Raw genomic sequence first — 25873 nt, 5'->3', positions numbered from 1 at the left:
ATCATGCTAAGTATCATTTTGTACCCAACAACTCCATGAAGTTTAAAGCAGTAAAGAGATAAATATAATAGCACATCAGTGTACTGCACTTGAAAGTTTGGCAAAGAACAAGTTTCTACTAAGTGAAGCAGTCAGTTCTTCCATGGCTTAACAGCCTAACTCGAAAAAGTTTGTTTCATATATACAAGATCATTTCTTGGTAAATTAAGGGTGTTTTTATTCCATTTCAAAGTTTCAAAGGAAAACTATATATAGATGTGAATATAACATGTCCTCTTTTGACACTTGTTTTTATGGCAAAAAACATCTCCCGATGGAATGAGAAAAAAAAAGAATTTTTCGAGTTAGGTTGTTTTGTCATGAAAGGGCTGAGCTATGATCAGCGTCTTGGTTTAAGGGAGATCAACATCAATAATCAAATGATTCACATAAAAGTAGTTTAAAACAAAACAATAATCCTTTGTGATATCAGCAGAAACTGAAGTTAAAACAGATTAATATAGAAAAATATACAAAATACAACTTGAGCTTGTTTTTATTAAAAAGGCATAAAATTATTATGTACAAAATGATCAGACAGATTTTGATCCAAAATTAATGTTAAAATACCACAAACAAGTACCAGGCACTCGGCATTGCTGTAACATTGTTTTAACCTAAACCCTCATACATAAACTGAGCAGTGTGGAATCAAATTTAAGAAAAAGCTCCCTTGCTAAATGGCCTTTGTTGGTTGATTGATTTATTTATTTATTTATTTTGTTAAAAGTTTGGCTTATTAACAATATTTTAAGTATGAGTAACAAAATTAAGGCTGCTTATGTGAAAGGCTGGCCCTTTTTATGTTTTGATTATCAAGATTACCTGTGTACTTGGGGATACAAGGAACGAAACAATATGGCATTAGTGTGATAAAGGTCAGTCTCCTGACTAGAGCAAGCTAGTCGAACAGTTGTGACCATTTTAAGAACTCACTCCGCGGTAGTGCGGTTAATAACGATCCTTTAATCTAAAGTAGTAGTCCCACCCAATTTGTCTATACCTTCCGCCCAGGTAGTAGTTTAAAAGCAGGACAGTTCTTTTCAGAACTGCTGAGAAGTCTCCCGATCAATCCGATAAACGTACTCCGCGGTAGTAGTATAAACAAAGACAGTTCACTAAAGAACAAACTCTACCTGGCAAGTAGATACATACATGGTGTTACCCAAAACCAAATATATTTGATCATATCATGGTATGTTGTATTTTATTAAATAACGTCTTATTCCTCCCAACAAGAGACAAGACTTAACCACTGACCCCCATCTTGAATCCTGTCCCAGTTTGCAGACACAGAAGCTCTTGCAATCTCATGATGATATCCCTTTTTTCCCCAACATTCAGTTTTGCCTATGGATTCCTATGGACACAGTTTTGCCAGCCTAATCCTCCACATACTGCGGAAACAATGAAGTAGATGATGAGCTGCAATCAAACAAAATACAATCTGTTAATGGTCTGACATTAACATAATAATAATAACTAACAATACTGAGTTCTAATATAGCGGTTTATCACACCCCTAGTGGTGTCAAAGCGCTCGGTATTTTTCCCCTGCAAGGTATGCGGAGCTACAATTTGAAGTATGACTCATATTCTTTTATTGGTTTACAAGGTGCTGCGGCGCAATATGCTGCCAATCAGACCAGGAAAACCGGGGCGAACCCCTTCTGTTTACAATAAGTGCACTGGGTTCTTTTACAATGTAAAAGAACCCAGTGTTTTTACATGCATTGCACAACACAAGGGACCTACGGCTTTATGCTCCAACCGAAGGACTATGCAATAATGGTCAAGTGTCTCGCTTAAGGACACAAGTGTCACAGACAGGACTTGAGCCCACACTCTTCTGATCAGAAACACCAAAGCTCGAGTTCGGTGTTCTTATCAGCTCGACCATAAAAAAAAACATACAGCGTAATAAAAGATTTAAATGTCCATGAGAAAACATCTTGAAATGGGGGTCCAGCCCTAGTCTCATTGACAAAACAAAACTAACTACAGGCTGGGAAAGAACCTGCTATTTAACTGAACATAAATCCCTGTGAGTAACGTTTAAAAAAGGAGTTTTAATTCCAAAGCAAACTACTTAAAGTACATAAACTAGAAAACAAGACTTACTATAAAAACAATGACAAGAATGACGGTCAATTTGAGGTTCTTGACGCACATTGACCGTGCGAGCGTCTTACTACTTTTCCTGAAGGTCAGAGACTGTAAAGAAACATGCCAAATACAGAAACAAGTTACTCAAAGAAGTTCATGTAAATAAATCAAACTAGTTCTTATATAGCACATTTTACAATAACCATATATCAACGCTATCACAGTCGTGCCCTGGCCAAAAACATTCCTTTAATCTTTCTCAGCTGCCATGCGCTCAGAAGGCTTTTTAATACACAATATCAACCTCTACCCCCACAGGTACCCATTTTATACCCCTGGGTGAAGAGAAGAAATTATTATAGTTAAGTATCTTGCTCAAGAACACACACGTCCCGACCGGGATTCAAACCCGCACTCCTAGGACTTAACCACCAGTACTTGACTTTGAAGCACGCATTTAACCCCTCGGCCATGACACCCTACAATAATATACACATATGGACTGGCAATGAGGTCACAGCAAAATGGTCAATCTTAAAAGAGTTGATTTTCTCATGCATGTAATATTTCTGTGCAATTTTATGTGCTTTTGATTTTGTTATATTTCTATGTACTGTTTAATTCTCACAATTGTTCTTTTTTTTCAACAAGAGTAGGGAATAAACAGATTATTGAATTGAATTAAATTGAATTCCTGATGTGATACATCTGAAGGCAGAAATTGATGAATGACTTCAATAAATACAATACACACCGTTGTTTCAAGATCTTCAGTCTTGTCTATCAACAGCTCTAACTTTTCACCTCTATTTGATATCGTTTCTATGGAGACAATGAAAAAGGAAATTATTTTATTGTTTCACGATGTAGAAATCCTCTTTTCACGACAGAATGTCACCCATGTGAAAGTTCTTCAAAGAGAATAGATAAATGAGATACATTTTTTTCAGAAAGATAGGTTATTGAAGTTATGAATTCTGAACCCCTTCTCTAAGCGATTAAGTGTTACTGGGATCTTTTATGAGCATGACACAACGCGTGGGACCAACAGGACCAACGGCTTTACGCCCCATCGGCCCCATCTTTGCATACATTCATATCATCTTACCAATGTTTCTGACCATGATGCGGTTTAAATCCTCCAGATCATTCTGAATAGTTCCGAGTCTGTCCACAGCGATTTCCTCAGAGAAGTGTCGCTGCACAACATAAGAATGAAACAAATGGTCAATTTAATACCCCAGATAAGAGAGTGTACAGTAAGCCCAGCTACCATGGGCAGGGCGCTGTTCCCATCCTCTTTATCACTGACATTTTGGTTGACATAGTTTAACTTCTTCCCTCCATCCTCTGTGCTTATTATTTTGCTTATAATAATAATATATGTGGCTTCTTATATATAGCGCACATGTCTGTCACTCAGTGACGCTCCTGGCGCTGTATTATCCATGTAATATTTTGTAAACATTATATCTTGAGTAGAGGTATGAAACAAATTTGTACTTGAATTTAGTTGAGTTGAACAGCATTGAGCCCATCCGCAAGGGCACACATGAGTAACAGGGTGGGAGTTGGTTCTATGATAATCTGTTCATAGCCAACATGTGTGTTTAGACATTTTTTCCAACAATGCATCAAATGCAATTCAAGCATTATACAGTCTACAGCATCAATTGAAACATAATTATAACATTGCTAAAGATACTTCGTTAAGTTACTTCCAACATGCAGGGAAAATTTGAAACATAGTTTGTTTTTTTAATTTACCCTGGGACAGACAAGACTATAGGACTGGACAAGGACATACAAGACCAGCCAGATAAGTAAATAGGTACATTGTTTTAAGTGAAAACTTTAAGTGAAAAGCTTAAGCACGAAAATAACACACTTATTTTAACCATGTTACTGGCCAAAGTTTCATGCCATATATACATTGCTTGTGACTGGTATTTAGCTGTGGTTTACTTAGCATAACAATTGAGTGGAGTCTTGGCCGGTAATCTGATTTTACTAAGCAAGGATTTTTTCGCTTAAGTTTTGTGCTTAAGCAGCTCTATGAAATTGGGCCCAGTTAGTGGAGTTGGTTCATGGGGTAAATGGCTCTAAAGTTGTAAAAGGTGTGCCTCCGTGGAACCCTTTGAAGTTTGGTTTTTCATACACTCTCTACTGTCTTTGATATTGCGACCATCAAGTACTCTGTTCATTCGTCTCATTCTTTTCACTTCAATGTGACCATCAAATTTACCACCAAGTTTGGTTAAGTTTTGGGGGGTTTTATTTGTTGTTTTCATTCAAAACAAGAGGATGGATATGCACTTAAAATATAGACAATTAACTAAGTTTTGAGGAAAGTGTAGATACCATTTGTGTTGCTAGAACTCTGGAGAACTCGCTGTTCATTGCAAAAGGAAGAGCAGTTTTTACTTGAGATCCATATGTCGTTTTAAATCTGTAGAAAACAAATTATTGAAATATGTTCATCTCAAATCAACTTTATCCTAAAACATATCATCCAAACAATATATGGTTGAAAACCAATATCAAGGAAACCAACTTGATACAGAAATATTCTAATATTTATTTACATCACTTTTTATATGGTGAAAAACCAGACAGTAGGAGAGTTGACTGTGTACTTTGCATTCACCAAACTGTAGGGGGACAAAGTTTACCTACCATTCAATACCACAGTGGATGATAGTGAATGGTCACACAGTAGGAGGGTTGACTGTGTACTATGTAGGCATTCAAATCATTATACTGTAGATGAAAACAGTGTCCTAAAAAAACAAGACAGTAGCTAGGAGGGTTGACTGTGTACTATACACTCACAATACTGTAGATGAACACAGTTTACCTATCATTCAATACCACAGTGGATGAAGGTGAATGGTCACACAGTAAGAGTTGAACATGATCAAATTATCGCTTTTGGAGAAAAAAATTCAGCACTGTATTTTTTCCAATTTTGTTTAACTTCCAACTAAGCAAAAATTTAAATGAAGATCAGTTAGTAGGCCCCTATTTAAATACAATGAAGAAGACTTACTTTCTTTTAATTTCTCCCAGGAACATAAACGCTCTTGATCTTTCAAATTCCTGTAGAATAAAATACATTGCATATTATTAGTAAAAGTTTAAAAACTAAAGTATATCAAGTTCCATGGTTGAAATTTCTTTAAAAAACTTCAGAATAAACATAATCTAAAATTACAATATTCCATTTCATGGGTTCAGTTAGTGAAAGAGGAAAGTAAATGTTACAGACTGACCATGTAATGATCTTTGGAAGAGATGCTTGCTCTGAAGAAGAAAAAAAGCTGATTTTAAGGTCAATTTTTTGACATAATTGCTCAATTTTGTTCTCCCTAAAATCCACCAGTGTAAACATTCTTTAAAGACACTGGACACTATTGGTAATTACCAAAGACCAGTCTTCTCACTTGGTGTTACTCAAAACATGCATAAAATAACAAACCTGTGGAAATTTGAACTCAATTTGTTTTTGAAGTTGCGAGGTAATAATGAAATAAAAAACACCCTCGACACACAAACTTGTGTGCTTTCAGATGCTTGATTTTGAGACCCTCAAAATCTAATTCTGATGTCTTGAAATCAAATTCCTGGAAATTACTTCTTTCTTGAATACTACGTTACTTCAGAGGGCGCCGTTTCTCACAATGTTTGATACTATCAACAGCTCTCCATTACTCATTACCAAACAAGTTCTTATGCTAACAATTATTATTTTGAGTAATTACCAATTTAGTGTCCACTGCCTTTAATTCCATCATCAAAATGCAACTCAAGGTTTGAAAAACTTTGTTGGAGTTGGTATTGATTCAGAACCAGAGGTTTGTCAGAATTAAAACGAAACTAAACTTACATCATCCGTTATACACAAGTAGACAATCCTTTCATCAGAGATGTAGTGAAACAGATAGGAGTCGTGCGAGTAGGTCAGTTTAGTATTCTCTGGAGGAACCTTGGGAAGAATCTGGTTTGTAACCTCCGTGAAGTTTCCATGACACGCTGCAAAGTTGGCCAACACTGTCGTGCCTCGGGCAATAGTTGCATACAGAATAGGCATTGTATTGTTGATTGCTCCTTGATGGGATACCTGATGAGGGCTCCTTTAAAAACCTGGCATTCAGCGCTGTAGAGTTCAAATAAACATCAAAATTAATTTTTAAGATTAATTTTAAAGTATATCAGCATAGCTTCTTCCCAAGTGTCATCTGTATCTGGAATGTACATTTGAGTTTAGTTTACATCACATTTTGTTGATATTTGTTCCTGTGACCAATATACAATTGTTGCACGCTGTGACGGGGCCCATGGCGTTTTGTACACCCGAGGGGGAAAATGGAACCCGAGGCGAATGGAACCTCGAGGGTGTACAAAACCCATGGACCCCAGTCACAACGTGCAACAATGGTTTTGTTATACCTTTGCATAATTGTTATTCCTCTTCTCAAAGTTCTGTTGTCATCTTCAAACATTATTACGCCGGACTGTTCATTGTTTAATAAGCAGACGAACGAGAAACAACTTCCTCGAACCCGCGGTTGTTTCGTACACAGCGCGAAATCTACCAATGCTGGGAACGATCAAGGTGTGTACTACATCATTTTTCATGTTACCCGCGTCGCGAGCCATGTAACATGCGTTTTTGTTGTGCGTTACATGATTGGTTCTTGACCAATCAAACTTCACAATTTGCACAGAGGTATAACAAGTACATTTGTACCCAAGTACGACTATACTCCTCTGGAGGGATGTACTCACTTTGGTCTTTGGAAGTTATCAACACATCCATAAGGTTTATCGCGATTCAGAACCGCAATGCGTTATGAGTAGGCCGATGGGGCATTTGCTAATATTGGTTGCGGTGTATGTTGTCATGCACGCATGCGCATGCAAGGCCTATATCTTTATGTGGGTCCAACAGCGCCCTCTCTTGATATTTTGCTGTTTCGCGATAGCCCTTATCAATGATGACAGCAGAAAAAATCAAAAAATTTGGGCTAATTTATTTACTGTGAGAATTTCTTGGACATGTTGGAAGTATTTGTATCACGCAGACTAACATCAACAAACATTTTGATTTGAAGATGAAGACGGAGTGGATGATTGAGTAATAAATTACTATTTATTATCCTTTTTGGATAACTTTCCGTATGGCGCCACCACTTTTTTCACTCATTTTTACAAAAAGGAATATCTCATTGAGGTATCGTAGGAGGTCCTGTTTTCGAGGTGTCCCTAAAACCGTGGCAAATCTTTTACCTCTCTGTGGGTGATGTAAACAGTCCCTAGATAAAAATTGTGTGGTTTTATTTGCCAAGCAAAGAGTCTCCTCTCCCTTGACCAAAACTTAGAAACACGTAAGGCTCCACTTGATATTTGCACTTGTAAATGCAAGAAGTTTGGTATTTTAGGCATTTCTACAAGGTACAAAAATATGTCATAATGTTGAGGCCGTATAAAAATATTTGCCCACCGAAAAAGTTTCATCAAACACTATTTCAATTCACAAATCATGATGATCAAACCATGTGACTGAATATTTTGCTGAGCATTCTGGAAAAAAAATACAGAGGCTTAAAGAAGCCATATGCCTTGTATCATTTTCTAATATTTTTGGAGATTTTTTTTTTTAACCCTCCTATCATTATATTATTTATATTAAAATTAAAATGATCAGCTTGTTGATTCAATTATCACTGTTTATTTATACTAATTATTTTAAAATTTTAAGAGAAAAAAAAGAGGGGAAAATAAATAAAAATCAGATTTGAAAGCCAATGATTATTCACACTTTTTTTTTAATTATTTCTTTTTGTTATTTTTTGCAAATTACCATGGTAATTTTAAAATTTCATTAAAAAATATTTTGAATAAAACGAAGACAACTGCTGGCTATAGAGTCATACACAGAGTCTCAAAGAACACCTGTAGTCACTGTTGATGTTTCTTCCATGTATGGCTTCACCGGGAAACTATGCTTTCTTGTTTGCCGTGAAAACAGGAAAAACTCAAAACAAATGGGGCCAGTTGAAGTCATCGAAGATCGGTGTGTAGTGTGAACATTTCAATGTCCATCAAGTTTTAATATATGTTTGCATACTTCATATTAACAAAAGAAGGTAAATTAGGGCATCGGTTGATATATAAGGCATCATTATTTTTTCCCAATTCTAAGAAAAAGGCATAATAGAGTGAAAACTAGTAAGGGGAGGATAAATTAGATACTAAACTATTTCATATCGAGTGAAAAAGTGATGGCGCCATACGGAAACTTTTCCAATTCCTCATACTCAATAGTTCTATTAATAAGTTATATAGTAAAGTAATACACAAATCAACGTAAACGTAAACGTAAACGAGAAAATGTCAGATGTCACTTTTTGTCAGTGGTTTTTATCATTATGTCGTCAGTGATGTACCGTACGAAATGTAAGCATTGTTCACCGAAACCCAAATGTCCACTTACCAAAAGAAAACTTCGTGTAGTTGGTGAACTTTCAACAGATCTTTTCTGTGAAAAAGTAAAACACCAGCTGCCTAAACGTTGAATTGAACAACACGTATTGTATAAAAAAATTAATCAGGAAGTTTAGATGATGCAGCAAAAATTGCAAATCGTTCTCAAACCCGTGATTTCACTTCGCGTTCGAATTTACAAGATGTTTTAGTGAAACCCTGGGATGGAGACTGTCAATGTTGTCACACGAAGCTCGTGCACGTGCGTAATGTGTTTTAGTCTTGGTTCAAGACGTGATGATCACTATTTCATACTCGTTACCAAGTAATGTAAACAGCCCGACAGGGGGCGCTCGTCAGAATCAGATAGACAGCGTGCGCTTTTCAACTATATCCTCCGTGATTTTACCGGTATGTATGGCAGAAATAATCCATAAAGAATGCTTTACTTCTAAAATGAGCTCAGAATCAGATAGCTGTCATGGCTGTGTTACTCAAGTTATAGGCTAGCTGGGCTGGAGCTAAAAACATTGGACAAGTAGAAGTACAACATTTTCACACAACACAAGTCACTACCTGTCGAGTGTCGTGAAAACTGCAAATTGCATAACTTCCATTGGCATTAGCCCACCTTGTTGAGCTGTAATGGCTCCGGTTTTAACATCGGTCTCATCACTGTCACCATTACAACATCGGTCTCATCACTGTCACCATTACACTGTAATGGTGACAGTGATGAGACCGATGTTAAAACCGGAGCCATTAACAGCTCAACAAGGTGGGCTAAACTTCCATAGGTTTATCGCGACTCAGAACTGCAATGCATTGTGGGAAGGGCATACACCGAACTGCCGATCGAGTGTCGTGAAAACCCAGGTCAAAATTCCAGTTGAACCTAGTTAACTGGTGTCAACTGGTTCAACTGGATAGTGACCAAACTCATCCATTTTCCATATTAACCAACTGGTTTGGACTAGGTTTAACTGAGTTCAACTAGGTTGAAATTATAAACCAGTAGGTTTCTGTCCATTTTCCATATTAAACCAACTGGTATTAACTGTGTTTAACTAGATTATCAACTGGTTTTCAACTAGTTCCAGTTAAACCCAGTTTAACTAGGTTCAACTGGAATTTTGACCTGGGAACCGCAACTTGCATAACTTCCATAAGGTTTAATGCGATTCAGAACCGCAATGCATTGCGGGAAGGCATATGGGGCAGTTTGCTATGCGATGTATTGTATGTTGTCATGCACGACTCACGCACGCATCGCCTACGCATCGCCTTTATCTTTGTGTGTGTTCAACAGCGCCCTCTCTTGATATTTTGCTAATGGCGATTAATCTTATTCTTATGCAGGATTTAGTAACCAATGCAGTGACACTGACAGTGAGTGAGTGGATGATTGACAGACAAATCGACAGTTCAGACAACTCGACCGTTCGGACAACTCGACAATTGAGAAAACTGCACCGTTTGAGACAACTCGACAGTTCCGACAACTCAACTTTCTTTGAGACAAATTGACGACTGGCCAAGACAAGTCGACGGTTGAATGGTCGGAAAAATTTTACGACCTCGCCACATTGGTGGCGGCGTGCGGAAAATTATCCAAACGGTCGACCTCTGGGTCTGACCTCTGTTACTGACAGTCACCTCACTGCTGTTCTACACAGTTTTCCTGTAAATCCTAACCCTACTCTAAACTGTCTAACCCTTACCCTTACCCTAACCCCCTTCCTTCCCGGCCCTGGGCATGCCCCATCTGAGGCCCGGCCCCCGTCACGGCCATCTGTCGACTTGTCTTGGTCCTTAAGTCGAGTTGTCTGACAGTTGAAAAAACGTCCGTCGAGTGGTCCGAGCGGTCGAGCTGTCTCAACCATCGAGTTGTCCGAACTTTCGAGTTGTCCGACGGACGAGTTGTCTGAAAACCCAGTGAGTGATAGTGTACACTAGCTTGACAACAATACAGGGTACAGCACTAAAACCACGCAAAAAAAATAGCCTCAACTAATATCGCCTAACTATGTATTCTACAGACGTTCAAAATGCATTGTGTGGCACAGGGCCTGTTGTTGAGTGGCAAGCAAAAGCCTGCTGAAGTAGCATTGATAAGCAGTTTGAGTATCCCTAGTTTTTATGGTTATGCGAGACATTTGATAATTCATTAAAATAATAGAAAAATTCTCAAACAACACCCATTGCCAAGTTGCGTGGCTCTTGTATACACACTCGCTGCAGTGCCTTCTCTGTAACCAGGATAGCATTAAACAGCCTTTGATTTGCATGCGCAACGCGCCACCAGCAAACCGAAGACGCATGATGTACACTGCTTTGTTCTTGAGCAGCTCTATTCTTGTCCCTGGGGACGTGTTGAACTTGCACTGCACTGTGTTAATTAATGCAGTGGAGGTACTCCTACTAACATGACTGGAAGGCACTAAATACTAAACTCCACAGCGGTTCGGCCCATCGGAGAATACCCGAGCGAGAATGACCTTATGACGTCATTTTGCATATGCTTGCATCTTTTAGACATGAAAATATTAACAACCAGGTCCTAGTGGTTAGTCCACTCTTATGTAACAACTCCCCAAACCTGCTGCTACAAATGTACTTGAATAAAGAGGTCTGAAGCAGTGCTTGCATCTTTTAAACATGAAAATATAAACAACCAGGTCCCAGTGGTTAGTCCACTCTTATGTAACAACTCCCCAAACCTGCTGCGTGGGGGATCGTCGCGAACCGTGCCGGAATGTTCCGAGAGCACACAAAAAGTTCCGAACCGCTGTATAGGTTTTAGTGCCTTCCAACATGACTGAGGTTTGTTTTGATCCGCTATCGTGTGGAGAGGTAGCGATATGATCCTGATGGTGCTAGGCACCAAGGCAACGCAAGACCAAGGCATCAGGGGTTGAAGCCATGATGGCCTCCAGCCCTTCATGTATATTATAAGTGGTTCTTGCAGGCCTGTATGCTTTGTTTTTGAAAGGGCAAGGGCACCAGGGCATTTTCTCCTTGGTGAAGAGCACCCTTAATGAGGAAATTGTTGATTTCTAATCAGAGCATTTGAAGGGCATCAAGGCAATGAATCAGGCCTGATACACTACATGTAGATCATTAATCAATTCAAAGTTGATAACAAATCGATCAGTTCTGTGTTTACTTGAATTCTTCTTTGATTTCTAATAAAGGAAGAAGCATCATGCTTCAACCCATCATTTCTGAGCTTTCGTCCATGAGGATCATCTTGGCAAGTGGATCCCCAAGACGCAAGGATGTCTTATCCAAAATTGTAAGTATGGATTATCCATAAAATAATTGCTTCTTTATTTATCAGATTTCTTTCAGTATTAATTTTTTGGGGGGGCACAATTTTTTTACGGTTTATGACAAAGACAGATGCATGGTACAACCCATGTATGGGTAGAACCAAAATTAATATTCCTGATCCCCAATGCAAATTTCCGTCTGTTAAAGGCAGTGGACAATACTCAAAATAATTGCTAGCATAAAAACTTAGGCCTAACGAGTAATGGGGAGAGGTTGGTGGTATAAAACATAGTGAGAAACGGCTCCCTCTGAAGTAACATAGTTTTTGAGAAAGAAGTAATTTTCCACGAATTTGATTTCGAGACCTCAGATTTAGAATTTGAGGTCTCGAATTCAAGCATCTGAAAGCACACAACTTCGTGTGACAAGGGTGTTTTTTCTTCCATTATTACCTTACCTCGCAACTTTGACGACCAATTGAGTTCAAATTTTCACACGTTTGTTATTTTGTGCATATGTTGAGATACACCAAGTGAGAAGACTAGTCTTTGACAATTACCAAACGTGTCCAGTGCCTTCAAGACATTTTAATAGTTGTATTTGCTGACTGCCATCTCTGTTCATTTAGCTGTTCAAGATCCAAGGTTGAAGCCTAAAGGTTCATTTATTTTCCACACTATCACAAAATAAAAAACATCAGTCGCTCAAGATCAAGCCGGTGTGGTTTCTACGATTCGCACAAGGTCTTTAGGAGAAATGGTGAATGGAACGATTCTCCTGAAGACGATTCTCTTGAAGATGAGTATACTGTTTGAAACGTTAAGACTACACCACCTCTTTTCAGAGCCAACACTCCCACTAAAAATATTTACTCTTGGTGGTACCCGCAAGTTTACTATTTATAGTTACTTCCAACTTTATGGATTGTCATAATACACTAATCCAGTAGGCTCTGCCCACGACACACGTGTGAGCAAGAACACGTGGGGCTCTCCAATGCCTTTCTGCACAGCTCTGCCGCGCGCGCCAAGCATACGCGCACGCATGTCGGACCTTAGTGTCAGACCTTCGTTGCGTTGTGATTGGTCATACTCAATGGGGCATAGCTTAATGGATCAGTCTATTACATTACTTTTGATTAATTGATCCTTTTCCTTGTAATATAGGGGCTGAAATTTGAAGTAGTGCCGTCCACGTTTGAGGAAAACCTTGACAAGTCTTTGTTCAACTCTGCAAAAGATTATGCGAAAGAAACTGCCCTGAAGAAAGCCGAGGAGGTAGCACAGCGATTACAAGGGGTAAATAATAATAATAATAATAATAATAAATATTTTTCATGTAAGCCAGACATGTCTTTGAAAGAGACTTTAAAACTCTAGGTGGCAGCAGACTTACTAGGTAAATGTCCATTGTTTACAATGAGCATGCGCACATTTCCAAGAACAGTAATATAATAATATTAATATTGATTGTCCAAACAAGGTACTCAAGGCGCTGAGTATATACAAACTTTCAGAAAGATAGGTTATTGCAAGGATGAATTCTGAGACCCAATTATTTAGCACCTTATAAGGGTTTACAGGGTGCTACGGCGCATACAGCAGCCACAGCCAGGAACACCAGGCGAACCCCTTCTGTTATCGATAAGTGCACTGGGTTATTTTACATGCGTTACACATGGGACCAACGGCTTTACGCCCCATCCAAAGGATGAAGCAATGGTTATGAGTCTTGCCTAAAGGCAGTGGACACTATTGGTAAGTGTCAAAGAGTAGCCTTCACAGTTGGTGTATCTCAACATGTGCATAAAATAACAAACCTGTGAAAATTTCAGCTCAATCGGTCGTCGAAGTTGCGAGATAATATTGAAAGAAAAAAACACCCTTGTCACACGAAGTTGTGTGTGTTCAGATGATTGATTTCAAGACCTCAAGTTCTAAATCTGAGGTCTCAAAATCAAATTCGTGGAAAATTACCTCATTCTCAAAAAACTATAGCACTTCAGAGGGAGCCGTTTCTCACATTATAGTATACCATCAACCTCTCCCCATTACTCATCACCAAGAAAGGTTTTATGCTAATAATTATTTTGAGTAATTACCAATAGTGTCCACCTTGTATTAAAAAGTCTACTGCCACCTAGTGTCACCCAAAGTCTCTAATGCGCCATATTTTTTACCGTGTGAGTGCGCTCTCGAATGAATTTTAATCATTCATTCGTACCCCATAAAATTATTATAGACTGGAACACATAACCACCACAGATATCATGTCCATTACAGCCAGTAATACTTTTAAGGGAGCCGTTATAATCCAGCTCTAAAGCAATTACAATCAGAAGTGATAAACATAATATTGAGAGCGCCCAGGCGTGGTCAAAAATACGGCGCACTCCTATCACTACTGGTGATTTGACCATAAATCCATTAATTGATTCTTCTTAAAAGATGTAGATGATTATGTTCTTTGTGAAATGACTAAGTTATAAATGTAGCTAAGAGAGGTTTGTGGTTACACCATGTGAATAACTCTTTTGAGTAGTGTTGGTTCAGAAGAGAACCGGTGGTCAACGAATCAACGCTTCTCCTGGAGATGATCTGAGTATACTTAATCAGAAGCAACACTCTAAAAAGAGATTATCCCATGGTGTTACAGCAAACCTCTCTTAGTGAAAAGTGCAAAGTTTCAAAACCTACTAGTAAATGTAGGTTTACCTAAAGCTTTAAAAAAAAAAGAGTAGACTGATTATTTCTTCTTCCCTGCTTTTGTTTTACTTCTCAGTGGAAGGGAAAGCATGATAGTCCACCAGGAAAACTATATGGCATTTTCTTCCCTTTCAATACAGTTTAATTTGTTTTGTTTTTCTTGTTCCAGGCAAACCAACCTGACCTAATCATTGGTGCAGATACTGTTGTTGTAAGTATATTAGGCATGGTAACACAGCATAATATCAATATAAACCACAAGGGAAACTGACTGGGTAAATTTTGAAATGATTTTTGGGGTTGAACAAAGAATTGACTAGAGTGGGATTCGAACCAACGACCTCCGGATTAACGTGCCGGCGCTCTACCAACTGAGCTATCTAGCCTCATATTGGCGGTGTCCCTATTTTTGTCAATATCTTTCTTGGGGGGTACCAGTCAGAAGCCATGCAACCGTTAACTGCCGTGTAGCCAGGGATCACACCCAAATTACGATACAACCTGGGAAGCGGCAGCCAGGGGATCACCTTATATAAGGGGTGCGACTTTTTGTTTCATATATCATTATAAACCACAAGGGAAACTGACTGGGTAAATTTACAGTATATAATAATCAGTTTGTATATAGCGCGAAGGTTGCTCAAATCGCTTCCAACATTAGTGCCCCTGGTCACTGGGACTGTTTAATTCATTCCTGACACCATCTCAGCTCCTTGGCGAGTATGCAGCCTGTGCTGCAAAATATGTAGTATACTAATCTAAATCAATCACAAGAACCATCTCTGCCACCAAAGGTACCCATTTTCCCCCTGGGTGGAGTGAAGCAATTATAGTTAAGTGTCACGACCAGGACGCGAACCCACACTCTGCTGGGTAGAAACACCGGAGCTTCAGTTCGGTGCTTTTATTTGCTCGGCCACGACACCCCACAAGTGAGGTAGTATTTATACTGACAGATCTGTACTGCTAATTCTTGGGGTGTCGTGGCTGAGCAGATAAGAGCATTGGACTCAAGTTGTGGTGGTTCATCGGGATGGGGGTTCGAATTCCGGTTGTGAAACTGTTGTCATTGCTTCTCTCCACCCAGGGGTAAAATGGGTACCTGTGAGGGCAGAGATGGTTTATGTGAATGATAAGCTTGGAGCGTGGTAACTCGCAACACCGGCTGTATACTCCCTTGGGAGCTGTGTTGGTTTAAGAAATGATTTACAGCCAATGGACCAGCCGTCGATTTCACAAAACTCTTCCTAGCTTAGGATTAATCTTAAGAATTAGGACGAGTCCCAACTCTGCACTGTAGCATGCAGACCTTAAGATTAATCCTAAGTTAAGACGAGTTACTCGTCCTAACTCGAGATAAGACAAGTCCTAACTCTTTGTGAAATCGACGGCAGGGGTAATAATGTTGGAAGCGCTTTGAGACGCCCTTCGGGCTGTGATAAAGCGCTATATAAAAGTCAATTATTATTATTATTATTATTATTATTATTATTATTATTATTATTATTATTATAATTATTATTATTACAACAGGTGTTAGGAGATACAATCCTTGAGAAGCCCAGAGATGATGAGCATGCCTATGAGATGCTGAGTCAGCTGAATGGGAGTTCCCACTATGTACACACTGGTGTCGCTCTTCTCACCCCTAAAAGTGAGCGTTTTTCACCCACAGATATATATTGATCAATACCACTCTGCACTAGTGCTTAAAATACCGGGCAGTTGCACAAACATGCCACACCACCTACACGATCACTGCGTCATCAGCGCGCCAAACTGCACTAGTAGTGTAGTTAGGCGCGGGTAAACATACAATTTGGACTTACATGTACGCGCCAGTTAGTGAAATTTGACACTTTTGTCTGCGATCAGCGGCCGATTTCATGAAATGCTATGATTGATCCCATCACGTGTTAGGAAGAGTAAGCCATCCTAACTTATGATGGTTTCAGTGCAACCTACATCTTTGGATACGGAACTTAACTCATCCTAAGTCCTAAGATTAATCCTAAGTTAGGAATAGTTTGGTGAAATCGATGGCTGGCTGTTAGCCAAACATGCAACACCACTTACGCGATCACTGCGTCATCGACGCACCAAATGCATGTAAACAAGCAATTTGGACTTGCGCCCCAGTTAGTGAAATTCAACACTTTTGAGTGAGATTTGGTTAAGCTTCTATTTTTAGCATTAGTGCAGAATGCTATTGATTGTAGCAAATTTGTTGTGTCTCGTTACTTTTAGTTTACTTTTGATGTTAACTTTGTTGTGCCAAGGGCATTGACAGCTCTGTACACTTCATATTATTTTTTAATTATTGGTACTTTCCCCTTCTGAGAGTCCATCTCTGTGCAAACACCTTTTTAACTGGTGTGCTGTTAGAATTACCTGATAGTTGCTTGGCTTTATTGACCCATTGCAACTGACATTATCACCACAGTCAATTTTGGTTATGCCAATTTGGTAGTTAGTTTCTCAGTGGTTTGGATGATCTTCCAGTCAAGGGAACTCGGCACACTCCAACCAAGAGGATATAAACACTGAGCTGGCAACAGCCAATCTCTCTCATACAAATGGCGGTAAGAAGAGCCATGATATTGGGCCCAATTACATAGAGCTACTTAAGCACAAAATTTGCTTACGCATGAAAATAGCTTGCTTATTTAACACATGTTACTAGCCAAAATTCCATATCATATACATTGCTTGTGACTGGCATTTAGCTGCTGTTTACTAAGCATAACAATTGGGTGGAGTCTTGGCCGGTAATCTAATATTACTAACCAAGGAATTTTGTGCTTAAAGACACTGGACACCTTTGGTAATTATCAAAGACCAGTCTTCTCACTTGGTGAAAATTTGAAAATAACTTCTTTCTCAAAAACTACGTTACTTCAGAGGGAGCCGTTTCTCACAATGTTTGATAGAATCAACAGCTCTCCATTGATCGTTACCAAGTAAGTTGTTATGCCAAAAAAAAATTCAAGTAGTTACCAATAGTGTCCAGTGCCTTTAAGCAAAACTTTGTGCTTAATTAGCTCTATGATATTTGGCCCTGGTGATTGGGTCAGGTTGATGTGCGGTTGTGAGATTCATAATTCCTCTACATAATGGGTTTGGTTTGGTAATTTTGTTTGTACCATTCTTACTGCAGGAGGAGACAAAACTTTTGGTAAAGTGCAGTTTCATGAGACAACGGAGGTAAAGTTAGCTGACCTTTCACCTGAAATTATTCGGGCATATGTCGCTACCGGAGAATCACTGTAAGTGTTATTTGATAACAAATATTTTGTCATTTTATACCGGTACTTTCAAAGTACATGATGATGTTTTGAATTACCACTATTTGGCAGACCCCTTCTCCTTCGTGTTTTTTTTTCACAATTGTTTTTTACTTCCATGTTTGTCTATCGATGTGTTCACATTATGACAGGAATGTTCAAATAATTCATGGGTTTGTAACCAGGGTCTAGTTTCTAAAAAACTGCTTAAGCGCACGAATTAGTCAAGTACATCAAAATTATGCTAACCAGAACAAGGTTACCAGCCAAAATACCATTCCAAATGTATCATCTGTGACTGGTGTCCTGCCCATTTTTGCTTAGCAGACAAAATTGCTATGCACTAATTGCTGCTTAAGCAGCTGTATGAAATATACAATTTTCAAGTTGGATTTGAACAATGTTTGGTGGTACGATGACTCGCTAAGTCAGAAGGGACTATTTAAGTTTGCATACCTGAGACTGTAGAGACAGTTGCTACGTTAAAAGTTTGGGGCAAGCTTTTGTATAGCCACCTTTAGATGGGCAAAGACTGCCACAGGCCTGGAATTTCATCTTTGAAAGGGCAAGGCCATTTTTATTTTGCAAGGGGCAGTTCCAATGGAAAATCTTAGAGTCAATGGGAAACTTTGAAGGGGGACCAAGGGCACGGCCAGGGGCAACGGAGGCCATTGCATCCATAGCTTGCATGTAATTCCAGGCCTGGTACCATACAATTTGATTCACAATAATGTGTATGGCTGTTCACAGTCTCTTATGTAACTTTGTAAAAGCGTGCCCCAAATCATTTGACATATAGTCTGAGGAAGTCAATTTTAAGAGGTACCATTTTGCGACTATTAAGCAAGTCATTGTACAAGACATTCAAATTTAGGTTGATGTAGTGGTGTCTTGTCTCACCTTCCACCTCTGGGACCCCGTTTCGAATCCCAACGGGGGCACTATGTGGATTGGGTTTTCAGTCCCTACTTGACTGCCTGGGTTTCCCTGGGTTTCCCTGGAATAATTCTCTGGGGTTTTCCTCCGCCATCTAAAACTGAAATTTCTTCATCATATTTTCTTTCGTTAGGCTCTAATTGGAGCGTTGAGAATATTTATCCAGATCATGAAATCTAACTCGCAAAATGCCTAATTGGGCCAAGGCTCTACCCACATGGAGCATGAAATATCTGCAGGGAAGCCTTCATTTTTAATAAAAGGGTGTTCTGGCCGAGTGGATAAGAGCACCAAATTCAAGCTCTTGTGTTTCTCTTCAGTAGGGTGTGGGTTCGAATCCTGGTCGTGACACTTGTGTCCCTGAGCAAGACACTAAACTATAATTGCCTCTCTCCACCCAGGAGTAAATGGGTACATGTGAGCGCAGAGACAGTTCTTGTGATTGATTTAGCTTATAGAAGCGCATGTCTGTTGCACAGGCTGTATACTCCCCAGGGAGCTGAGATGGTTTTAAAATGGCCCAGTGACCATGGGTGCTAGTGTTTGAAGCACTTTGAGACAACCTTCGCATTTGGAAAGGGCTTTATAAAAATTGGTTATTGTTATTATTATAATAAATAAAGTCCCGTTTTATTTTGTTTCAGAGACAAAGCTGGTGGATATGGTATTCAGGAAATAGGAGGTACATTAGTCCAAAGTGTTTCTGGAGACTACTTCAACGTTGTAGGTTTTCCACTTCATAGCTTTTGTAAACAGCTCTTACAATTACTTGGGAAACGTTAACAGTAAAGTCTATTGCTTAAGCTGTGTAGTGCCATTACCAGGCATGTATGCTGCAATTTTGAAAGTTCAAGGGAACTAAGGCATTTTCTCTTTGGTAAAGGGCACCCTATGAGGAAACTGTAGATTTCTACTAGAGCATTTCAAGGGCACCAAGGTAATGGCCAGGGAGCTTGGAGGCAATCGCCTTCGTTGCCTCTGTGAATCATCAGGCCTGCATTATATTTATGGGTGGGGGTGATAAAGTTTTACATAAAGAGTGCACAATAGCCAAGTCTTTTGATAAAATACTGGATTTATATAAGTATGATCATTTCCTGTGCAGCTTTAGTTGAGATATTAGTATAATGTACTTTGTAAAGTTTTGTCCTCCATACTTGATAAGATTTTTAGCTCATGGAATAGTTGGAATGCAAACAACTTTCCTATAGAAGATGTGACCTCGGACGTCACTCGAAAACCATAACATGATTCGCGTGCATACCGCCGGGCAAAACAGAGGGCGGTTTGAATGTAAACATAGGTCACATCGTCTATAACAAGACTTGTTTTCTTCATATGGGATTCTACAAAATGTATAAGGCTGGATGTATAAAAAGCAGATGATAAACAGGTTATTACTAATAAGCCCCAACTTAAAGCTTTGACCAGAATTTCAGAGAATTGTTTTTATATTGCACAATTTTGTCTCATATTTATTGATTTTATTGAGAGTATTCTAATAAATTAATTATGAATTTTACAATCAAATGTTTTAATTGCTTCAAATGTTGTCTCACTTTTGCATTACAATTATGAGCTGTGAATCCACAACTTCAATATTAAGTAATAATAATAGTTGCTTTAATAATAGGCATTAGTACCGAACAGAATAAGGCGAGATAACAAAACACAAAGACTTAATTATGAGGACAAAAATGTTTAAGAAGTTTTCTGAAAATGGTGACAGAAGGAGCATTCCTGATATTGATGGGGATCAAAGGGACCAGAGCTGTAGAAAAGGGAATACAGACTGTCTGGGCCAGATTTCATAGAGCTGCTCAAGCATAAAAATTGCTTCAAAATTGCTTAGCAGAATAACGTTCACAAATTGTACATGTGACATTGTAGTTCGGCGGATGGTAATCTTATTCTGGTAAGCACAATGTTGTAGTGCTTAGCTAGTTTGTGCTAGAACAGAGGGCGCTCGACTGAACTGGTGCTCTGTGAAATTGTGGGATGTGTTGTGGGCAACCAACCTAATATTTTGTTTTTGCAGGGGAAGAGCATGGAAGTTTAACCACTTTTTCGGAAAAGAGATGGCAATACTGAATGAAAAGAGGCTGCTAAATCATCAGACTACAAGTAATCCGATGTCTACCGCCATGCAGATTACAGAGAGAAGTTACAAATGGCAGTTTTGCTCATCTCGGTACTTGATGCAGACGAAAGATTTGTTTTAAAGACACTTGACACTGTTGGTAGTTGTCAAAGACAAGTCTTCTCACTTGGTGTATCTCAACATAATATGCATAAAATAACAAACCTGTGAAAATTTGAGCTCAATTGGTCATCGAAGTTGCGAGATAACTATTAAAGAAAAAACACCCTTGTCACACGAAGTTGTGTGCTTTCAGATGGTTGATTTCGAGACCTCAAATTCTAAACTTGACTGAGGTCTCGAAATCAAATTCGTGGGAAATTACTCCTTTCTCGAAAACTACGTCACTTCAGAGGGAGCCGTTTCTCACAATGTTTTATACTATCAACCTCTCCCCATTACTCATTACCAAGTAAGGTTTTATGCTATTAATTATTTTTAGTAATTACTATTGTGTCCACTAGCCCCCTGCCTCTCCACGATTAATTTAAAGGGCGCCACCACTCGTCATGAAGAGGTAACTATAGACGGCCAACAGTGCAACATTTTTGTAGTAACAATACCCCCAAATCATAGACAATTTTTACCATTAAATTTTAGAAATATTCTACGAAGTACTTGACATATAAATTCAATGTAAACGACGTTGCAATTTGCATTTGAGCATAGTATTTTAGTCAGAAAGGTTAAACAGTTCGCATTCTCCGTAAGGCCGACCATACGGGTACGTCAGGGAATTCCCCGCATCTGGCATAATTATTTCGACATACACAAGAGGACAGACGACGACGAGTTATCAGTGTGGTGGGTCCGGGGAAATGAATGGGCACTGTGTAAGCTAGATCATGTAGGTTAGAACGACCTTAGTTTGCATGATTTGTAGACACGCATTCCCACTTATGCTATTTATTTTGGTTAGTGACTTCAATTTCAACCGTGAAAGTTTTTGACGTTTTCCTCTTTCTATTCATAGATTCTATGTATTTGTAAGTTGGAACAACAGAACACCGGCATGATCAGCCATCAAACGTGTACATTATGATACAGTACATGTGCAATACATACTATACTCCTAGAACAAGAAGTATGAGGTTCGTTCCCCTACTACTACGCACTATCGTATCGTACGATTAGGCAAGAACAGAGGCTTAAGTTCCCCCGTCATGCCTGTGAGCCTTGACTCCAACATTTTGGGCCTCCGCAATGCTGTATAACTATTTCAAAAGGTGGTCCTGGTTGGGTGTTTTAAGATGCCGAAAATCTGGAGCGGTTAAATGGCCACGGAGGAAGAATAATTTGCAATAGGAATACACAATCTGAGAAATGTTGGGCCTACTCTCAGCTATTTTCCTTCCTCCATGCTCTCAGCATGAGGTAGGACCTCCATGCTCTTAGTAATGCGTCTTTAAAGTCACCTGGAAATAAGAGTATAGTAACAATAACATATTTTTTTAGTAATTGTTTGTCACGATTTATATGTTTAAAAAATAGTTAAAGTTGTTTGGGGGTTGACTCCGCCTACCCCATTTGTGACGTCAATCGAGGCAGACTTTGCCTTGATGCGTAGAGTAACACACATGCAAAGTATATGCAAGTCCAAGTCATTGAGTTTGTATGTTTCGAAAAAGTTGTTTTCTTGCATTTTTCCGCCAATGCCGACCAGGTGTATTGCTGCTGGATGCAGCAAAACAACTAAGGATGGGGTCAGTCTGCATCGCATGGCTGGTCAGACTCAAAACTAGTGGTCCGGTCAGACGTCTTTTTCAGCACTGTGCAGCATTTTCTCTTCAAATATCGCGCCTTGATTGATGTCACGAACAGCACCCTCTCGGGTCGGGGCCTACTCTTAAATTTGTAAATAAGAAGATACCTTAGTTAACTGTTTATTCACATTCCACTCATCAAAACACATTAGTATCAAAAGCTTTATTTTGACAAAATACCACTTCCAAAATATGATATATTTTCCATAACAACAGTACTTTAAAAGTAAAAAGTCTCTCAAAAGAATCTACTATCCGCAGCTGCTGTACCAAGTAGGGCCTAAGTTTGTGTTGCTGGTAATTTTCAGAGTCATTTCCAAATGTACAGACCTTTTAAACGGCTTCAATTTTATTAGCATATGGTTGGCCAAACAATGGTTTCTGCATAATGGTTTCTTTTTTTCTTTTATTAACAGGTGAAAGTTTCTCTTGCTTTTAAAGAAAGGATAACATGGCAGAGTCAGAAAATATCGCAGTTTCTTTACGTAGAGCCCAAGTGACAAAAGCAAATCAGGTAAAATTGTATTTTTATATGAACAATAAAAGGTACTTATCTGGTAGTTGCGGCCGTCGGAATGAGGGTTACGTTGTTGTCGGGTCCAATTGTCGGGCTTTGCTTATTGTTCTCGCTTTTCATTTGCGCTAAAATAATGGGGACAATGAAGAAATAAATCCAAACGAAGGTAGAACAGATAATCTCTCAAATCAAAGGGTCAACAAACATGTTTGTATTTAAACAGTCGTGTTCAGATGGAAATACACTCCGGTCCCTCTGAGAGTGAGGAAGTGGGGCAGGCCAACAGGGCTTACACTATCCAACTTCCATTTCATGAAAACTTTCAATAAAAGTTTTGTATACAAAAATGCTTCTTTTGTTTTAGTTGTTTTAGCAAACCTTGCACTTTGCTAACCAATGACAAATTTATTCCAAAAAGACACCCAAAAGAATTTGATATGCGCATACTAAGCTTCCTACAATTTTGTTTAAAGGAACACATTGCCTTGGATCGGACGAGTTGGTCTATAAAAAGCGTTTGTAACCCTTTTTTATAAAATGCATATGGAAAGATGTTTTAAAAGTAGAATACAATGATCCACACAAGTTTGCCTCGAAATAGCGTGGTTTTCCTTTTACTGTGCGAACTAACACGGTCGGCCATAAATAGCCGATCGTGTTAGTCGACGAGATAAAAGGAAAACCGTGCAATTTCGAGGCATGTTTGTGTGGATCATTGTATTCTACTTTTACAACATCTTTCTACCCATGCATTTTATTTTTAAAAACAGTTACAAACGCTTTTCAAAGGCCAACTCGACCGATCCAAGGCAACGTGTTTCTTTAAAGTGGCAGGCAAAGTAGTCACGTCTGGGAGCCAATCAGCACACACCTACCAGGGGTTAGTGACGAGAGGTATTGTTACGGCACGTTGCCCATGGTAGCGAGGCTGGCAATATAATGAAGTTGGCAGCGATTCACAGTACAGTTGGACCTCCACAGTTTGTCTCTGTGAGACACCTTTCCAAAAAGCGATTGTTAGGCACTTTTGGAACTTGAAACGACTGACATGAAGGTGAAAAACACACTCTAACCTCACAGAACCCACTCTTGCTGTACACTGCTCAGAGACATGACTTTCTACTTTGTCTGTATACAAAACCAAGAACAAACACAAACTACTAGGGCTCAATTTCATCAAGCCTGTAATAAGCACACTGCGAAGTAAGGGCCCTCCTGAATGTAAAAACTGTTAGGGCACACTGCTCAGTTAATCGCCGTATAAAGTACAATATAAGGAATTCATTTGTTAGTTATAATAACTCTAATTATTTTTACAGAGTCAAATAACTGCCTATTTCTGTTGTTTTACTGTAGCCCCGTCAGGACAATCTAGGTCTGCGGGCTGCCAATAATGGTAGACAACTACTTCAGCAGGCAATGGATTTAACGAGAGGTAATAAGTCTTGACTTAATCATCTATTTTGTAGGGAATTATAGATTCTGGATGAGGCTTAAGCCAGTTTTTGCTGGAATATTATTCACAACTGTCATGAATAATATAAACCCATTTAAAAATAGCTGATGTGATACACCCCAGAACTATATTTTTTTTTGCACTAGGGAGAACAAAATATGCTTTTAAACTGAGCTGTTTATTTCCCTCAGTAGCAAGGAAAGAGAGACAAAGGGTACTGGAATTCATACTCAAAATCTCCCTGTTTCCTTTGATTAATGTAATCCCCTATTCCAAACCTTTGTCTTGTTGGTGTACGTGTGTGCCTTATAAGAGATTGATAAGGTGCTATGAATGTTTACCATTGTATTTGGCATGGGCGGAGAGATGCCAGCATGCTGTGGCTGATTATGGAGGTACCTCCATGGGCTGATTATGGGCTTATTGTCAAATGTTCAGACAATTCACTGTGAACATAAACCACATTTTCAGAAGAGAAAAAGAAAGGCTGCCAAAGCATTTTATAAAGAGAAACTCTGACAATCATTGGTATTTAGTAATGCTTTCGTTGTGTCACTGATATTCTAAAAGAAACAAATATTCTAAAAAAATTCCTGAAATTGATCCTGCGGATGAACATAGGAATATTTTGGAAACCTCAGTGGAAATGGGTTAAAGGCACTGGACATTGTTGATAATTGTCAAAGACCAGTTTCCTCCCTTGGTGTATGTCAACATATGCATAAAATAACAAACCTGTGAAAATTTGAGCTTGATTGGTCGTTGAAAGTGCGAGAGAATAATGCAAGAAGAAATGCCCTTGTTGCACAAGTTGTGTGCTTTCAGATGCTTGATTTCGAGACCTCAAAATCAAATTCTGAGGTCTCAAAATCAAATTCAAATATTTTAGTGAGAAATACTTCTTTCTCAAAAAATAGTTTACTTCAGAGGGAGCTGTTTCTCACAATGTTTTATACCATCAACAGCTTTCAATTACTCGTTACCAAGTAAGGTTTTATGCTAATAGTTATTTTGAGTAACAACCAAAGTCTCCAGTGCCTTTAAACAGTTGTTTAAAATCTGATGCGGGTCATGGCCTTATTTAACAAAATAAATTTAAAAATCCTGGGTACAGCCACAAATCTGCTTTGATCCTGACAACACAGCCCTTTTAACACTCTGTCTGTAA

General features: G+C 38.9%; 3 protein-coding genes across 15 annotated transcripts; 2 read left to right on the top strand and 1 right to left on the bottom strand.

Moving 5' to 3' along the window:
• Window positions 1-1062: 1062 nt before the first annotated feature.
• LOC117293954 (vesicle-associated membrane protein 7-like) lies at window positions 1063-8754 on the bottom strand. Its single transcript, XM_033776466.1, has 8 exons — window positions 8642-8754; window positions 6032-6301; window positions 5195-5244; window positions 4507-4594; window positions 3254-3344; window positions 2900-2967; window positions 2161-2253; window positions 1063-1464 (listed from the first exon to the last, which is right to left on the bottom strand). The coding sequence occupies exons 2-8, from the start codon at window positions 6233-6235 to the stop codon at window positions 1390-1392; spliced, it is 669 nt and encodes a 222-aa protein (XP_033632357.1). The 5' UTR covers window positions 6236-6301; window positions 8642-8754; the 3' UTR covers window positions 1063-1389.
• A 232-nt stretch (window positions 8755-8986) lies between these two features.
• On the top strand, window positions 8987-20343 carry LOC117293953 (probable bifunctional dTTP/UTP pyrophosphatase/methyltransferase protein). 3 transcript variants are annotated; one of them, XM_033776462.1, is made up of 7 exons: window positions 8987-9042; window positions 11826-11926; window positions 13071-13202; window positions 14779-14820; window positions 16143-16263; window positions 17767-17875; window positions 19474-20343. In XM_033776462.1, exons 2-7 carry the CDS (start codon window positions 11837-11839, stop codon window positions 19610-19612), a joined length of 633 nt encoding a protein of 210 aa, XP_033632353.1. In that variant the 5' UTR covers window positions 8987-9042; window positions 11826-11836; the 3' UTR covers window positions 19613-20343. The 3 variants fall into 3 exon arrangements, with proteins under 3 accessions (XP_033632353.1, XP_033632355.1, XP_033632356.1); XM_033776464.1 differs by lacking the exon at window positions 8987-9042 and adding an exon at window positions 9489-9507; XM_033776465.1 differs by lacking the exon at window positions 8987-9042 and adding an exon at window positions 9991-10020.
• A 365-nt stretch (window positions 20344-20708) lies between these two features.
• LOC117293951 lies at window positions 20709-24684 on the top strand (the record flags this gene model as incomplete). Of its 11 annotated transcripts, none has more annotated exon segments than XM_033776457.1 (4): window positions 20709-20744; window positions 21943-22060; window positions 23149-23246; window positions 24606-24684. In XM_033776457.1, coding segments are annotated over 2 exon segments (142 nt in total), but the record flags the coding sequence as incomplete, so codon positions are not given.
• Window positions 24685-25873: the final 1189 nt, after the last annotated feature.

Source organism: Asterias rubens, chromosome 8 (genome assembly GCF_902459465.1).
Source record: "Asterias rubens chromosome 8, eAstRub1.3, whole genome shotgun sequence".
Classification (NCBI taxonomy): domain Eukaryota; kingdom Metazoa; phylum Echinodermata; class Asteroidea; order Forcipulatida; family Asteriidae; genus Asterias; species Asterias rubens.
Note: the sequence above shows the minus strand (reverse complement) of the source record. Positions and strands in the feature narration are given on the sequence as shown.

Excerpts from the sequence above, each read along its gene's own strand:
- LOC117293953 (XM_033776462.1), top strand. The coding sequence starts at position 11,837 with ATGCTTCAACCCATCATTTCTGAGCTTTCGTCCATGAGGATCATCTTG. Across the intron at positions 14,821-16,142 it reads TTGGTGCAGATACTGTTGTT|GTGTTAGGAGATACAATCCT; the intron begins GTAAGTATATTA and ends TTATTACAACAG. Across the intron at positions 16,264-17,766 it reads CGCTCTTCTCACCCCTAAAA|GAGGAGACAAAACTTTTGGT; the intron begins GTGAGCGTTTTT and ends TTCTTACTGCAG.
- LOC117293954 (XM_033776466.1), bottom strand. The coding sequence starts at position 6,235 with ATGCCTATTCTGTATGCAACTATTGCCCGAGGCACGACAGTGTTGGCC. Across the intron at positions 4,595-5,194 it reads CTGGGAGAAATTAAAAGAAA|ATTTAAAACGACATATGGAT; the intron begins GTAAGTCTTCTT and ends TGTTTTCTACAG. Across the intron at positions 2,968-3,253 it reads CATCATGGTCAGAAACATTG|AAACGATATCAAATAGAGGT; the intron begins GTAAGATGATAT and ends TTGTCTCCATAG.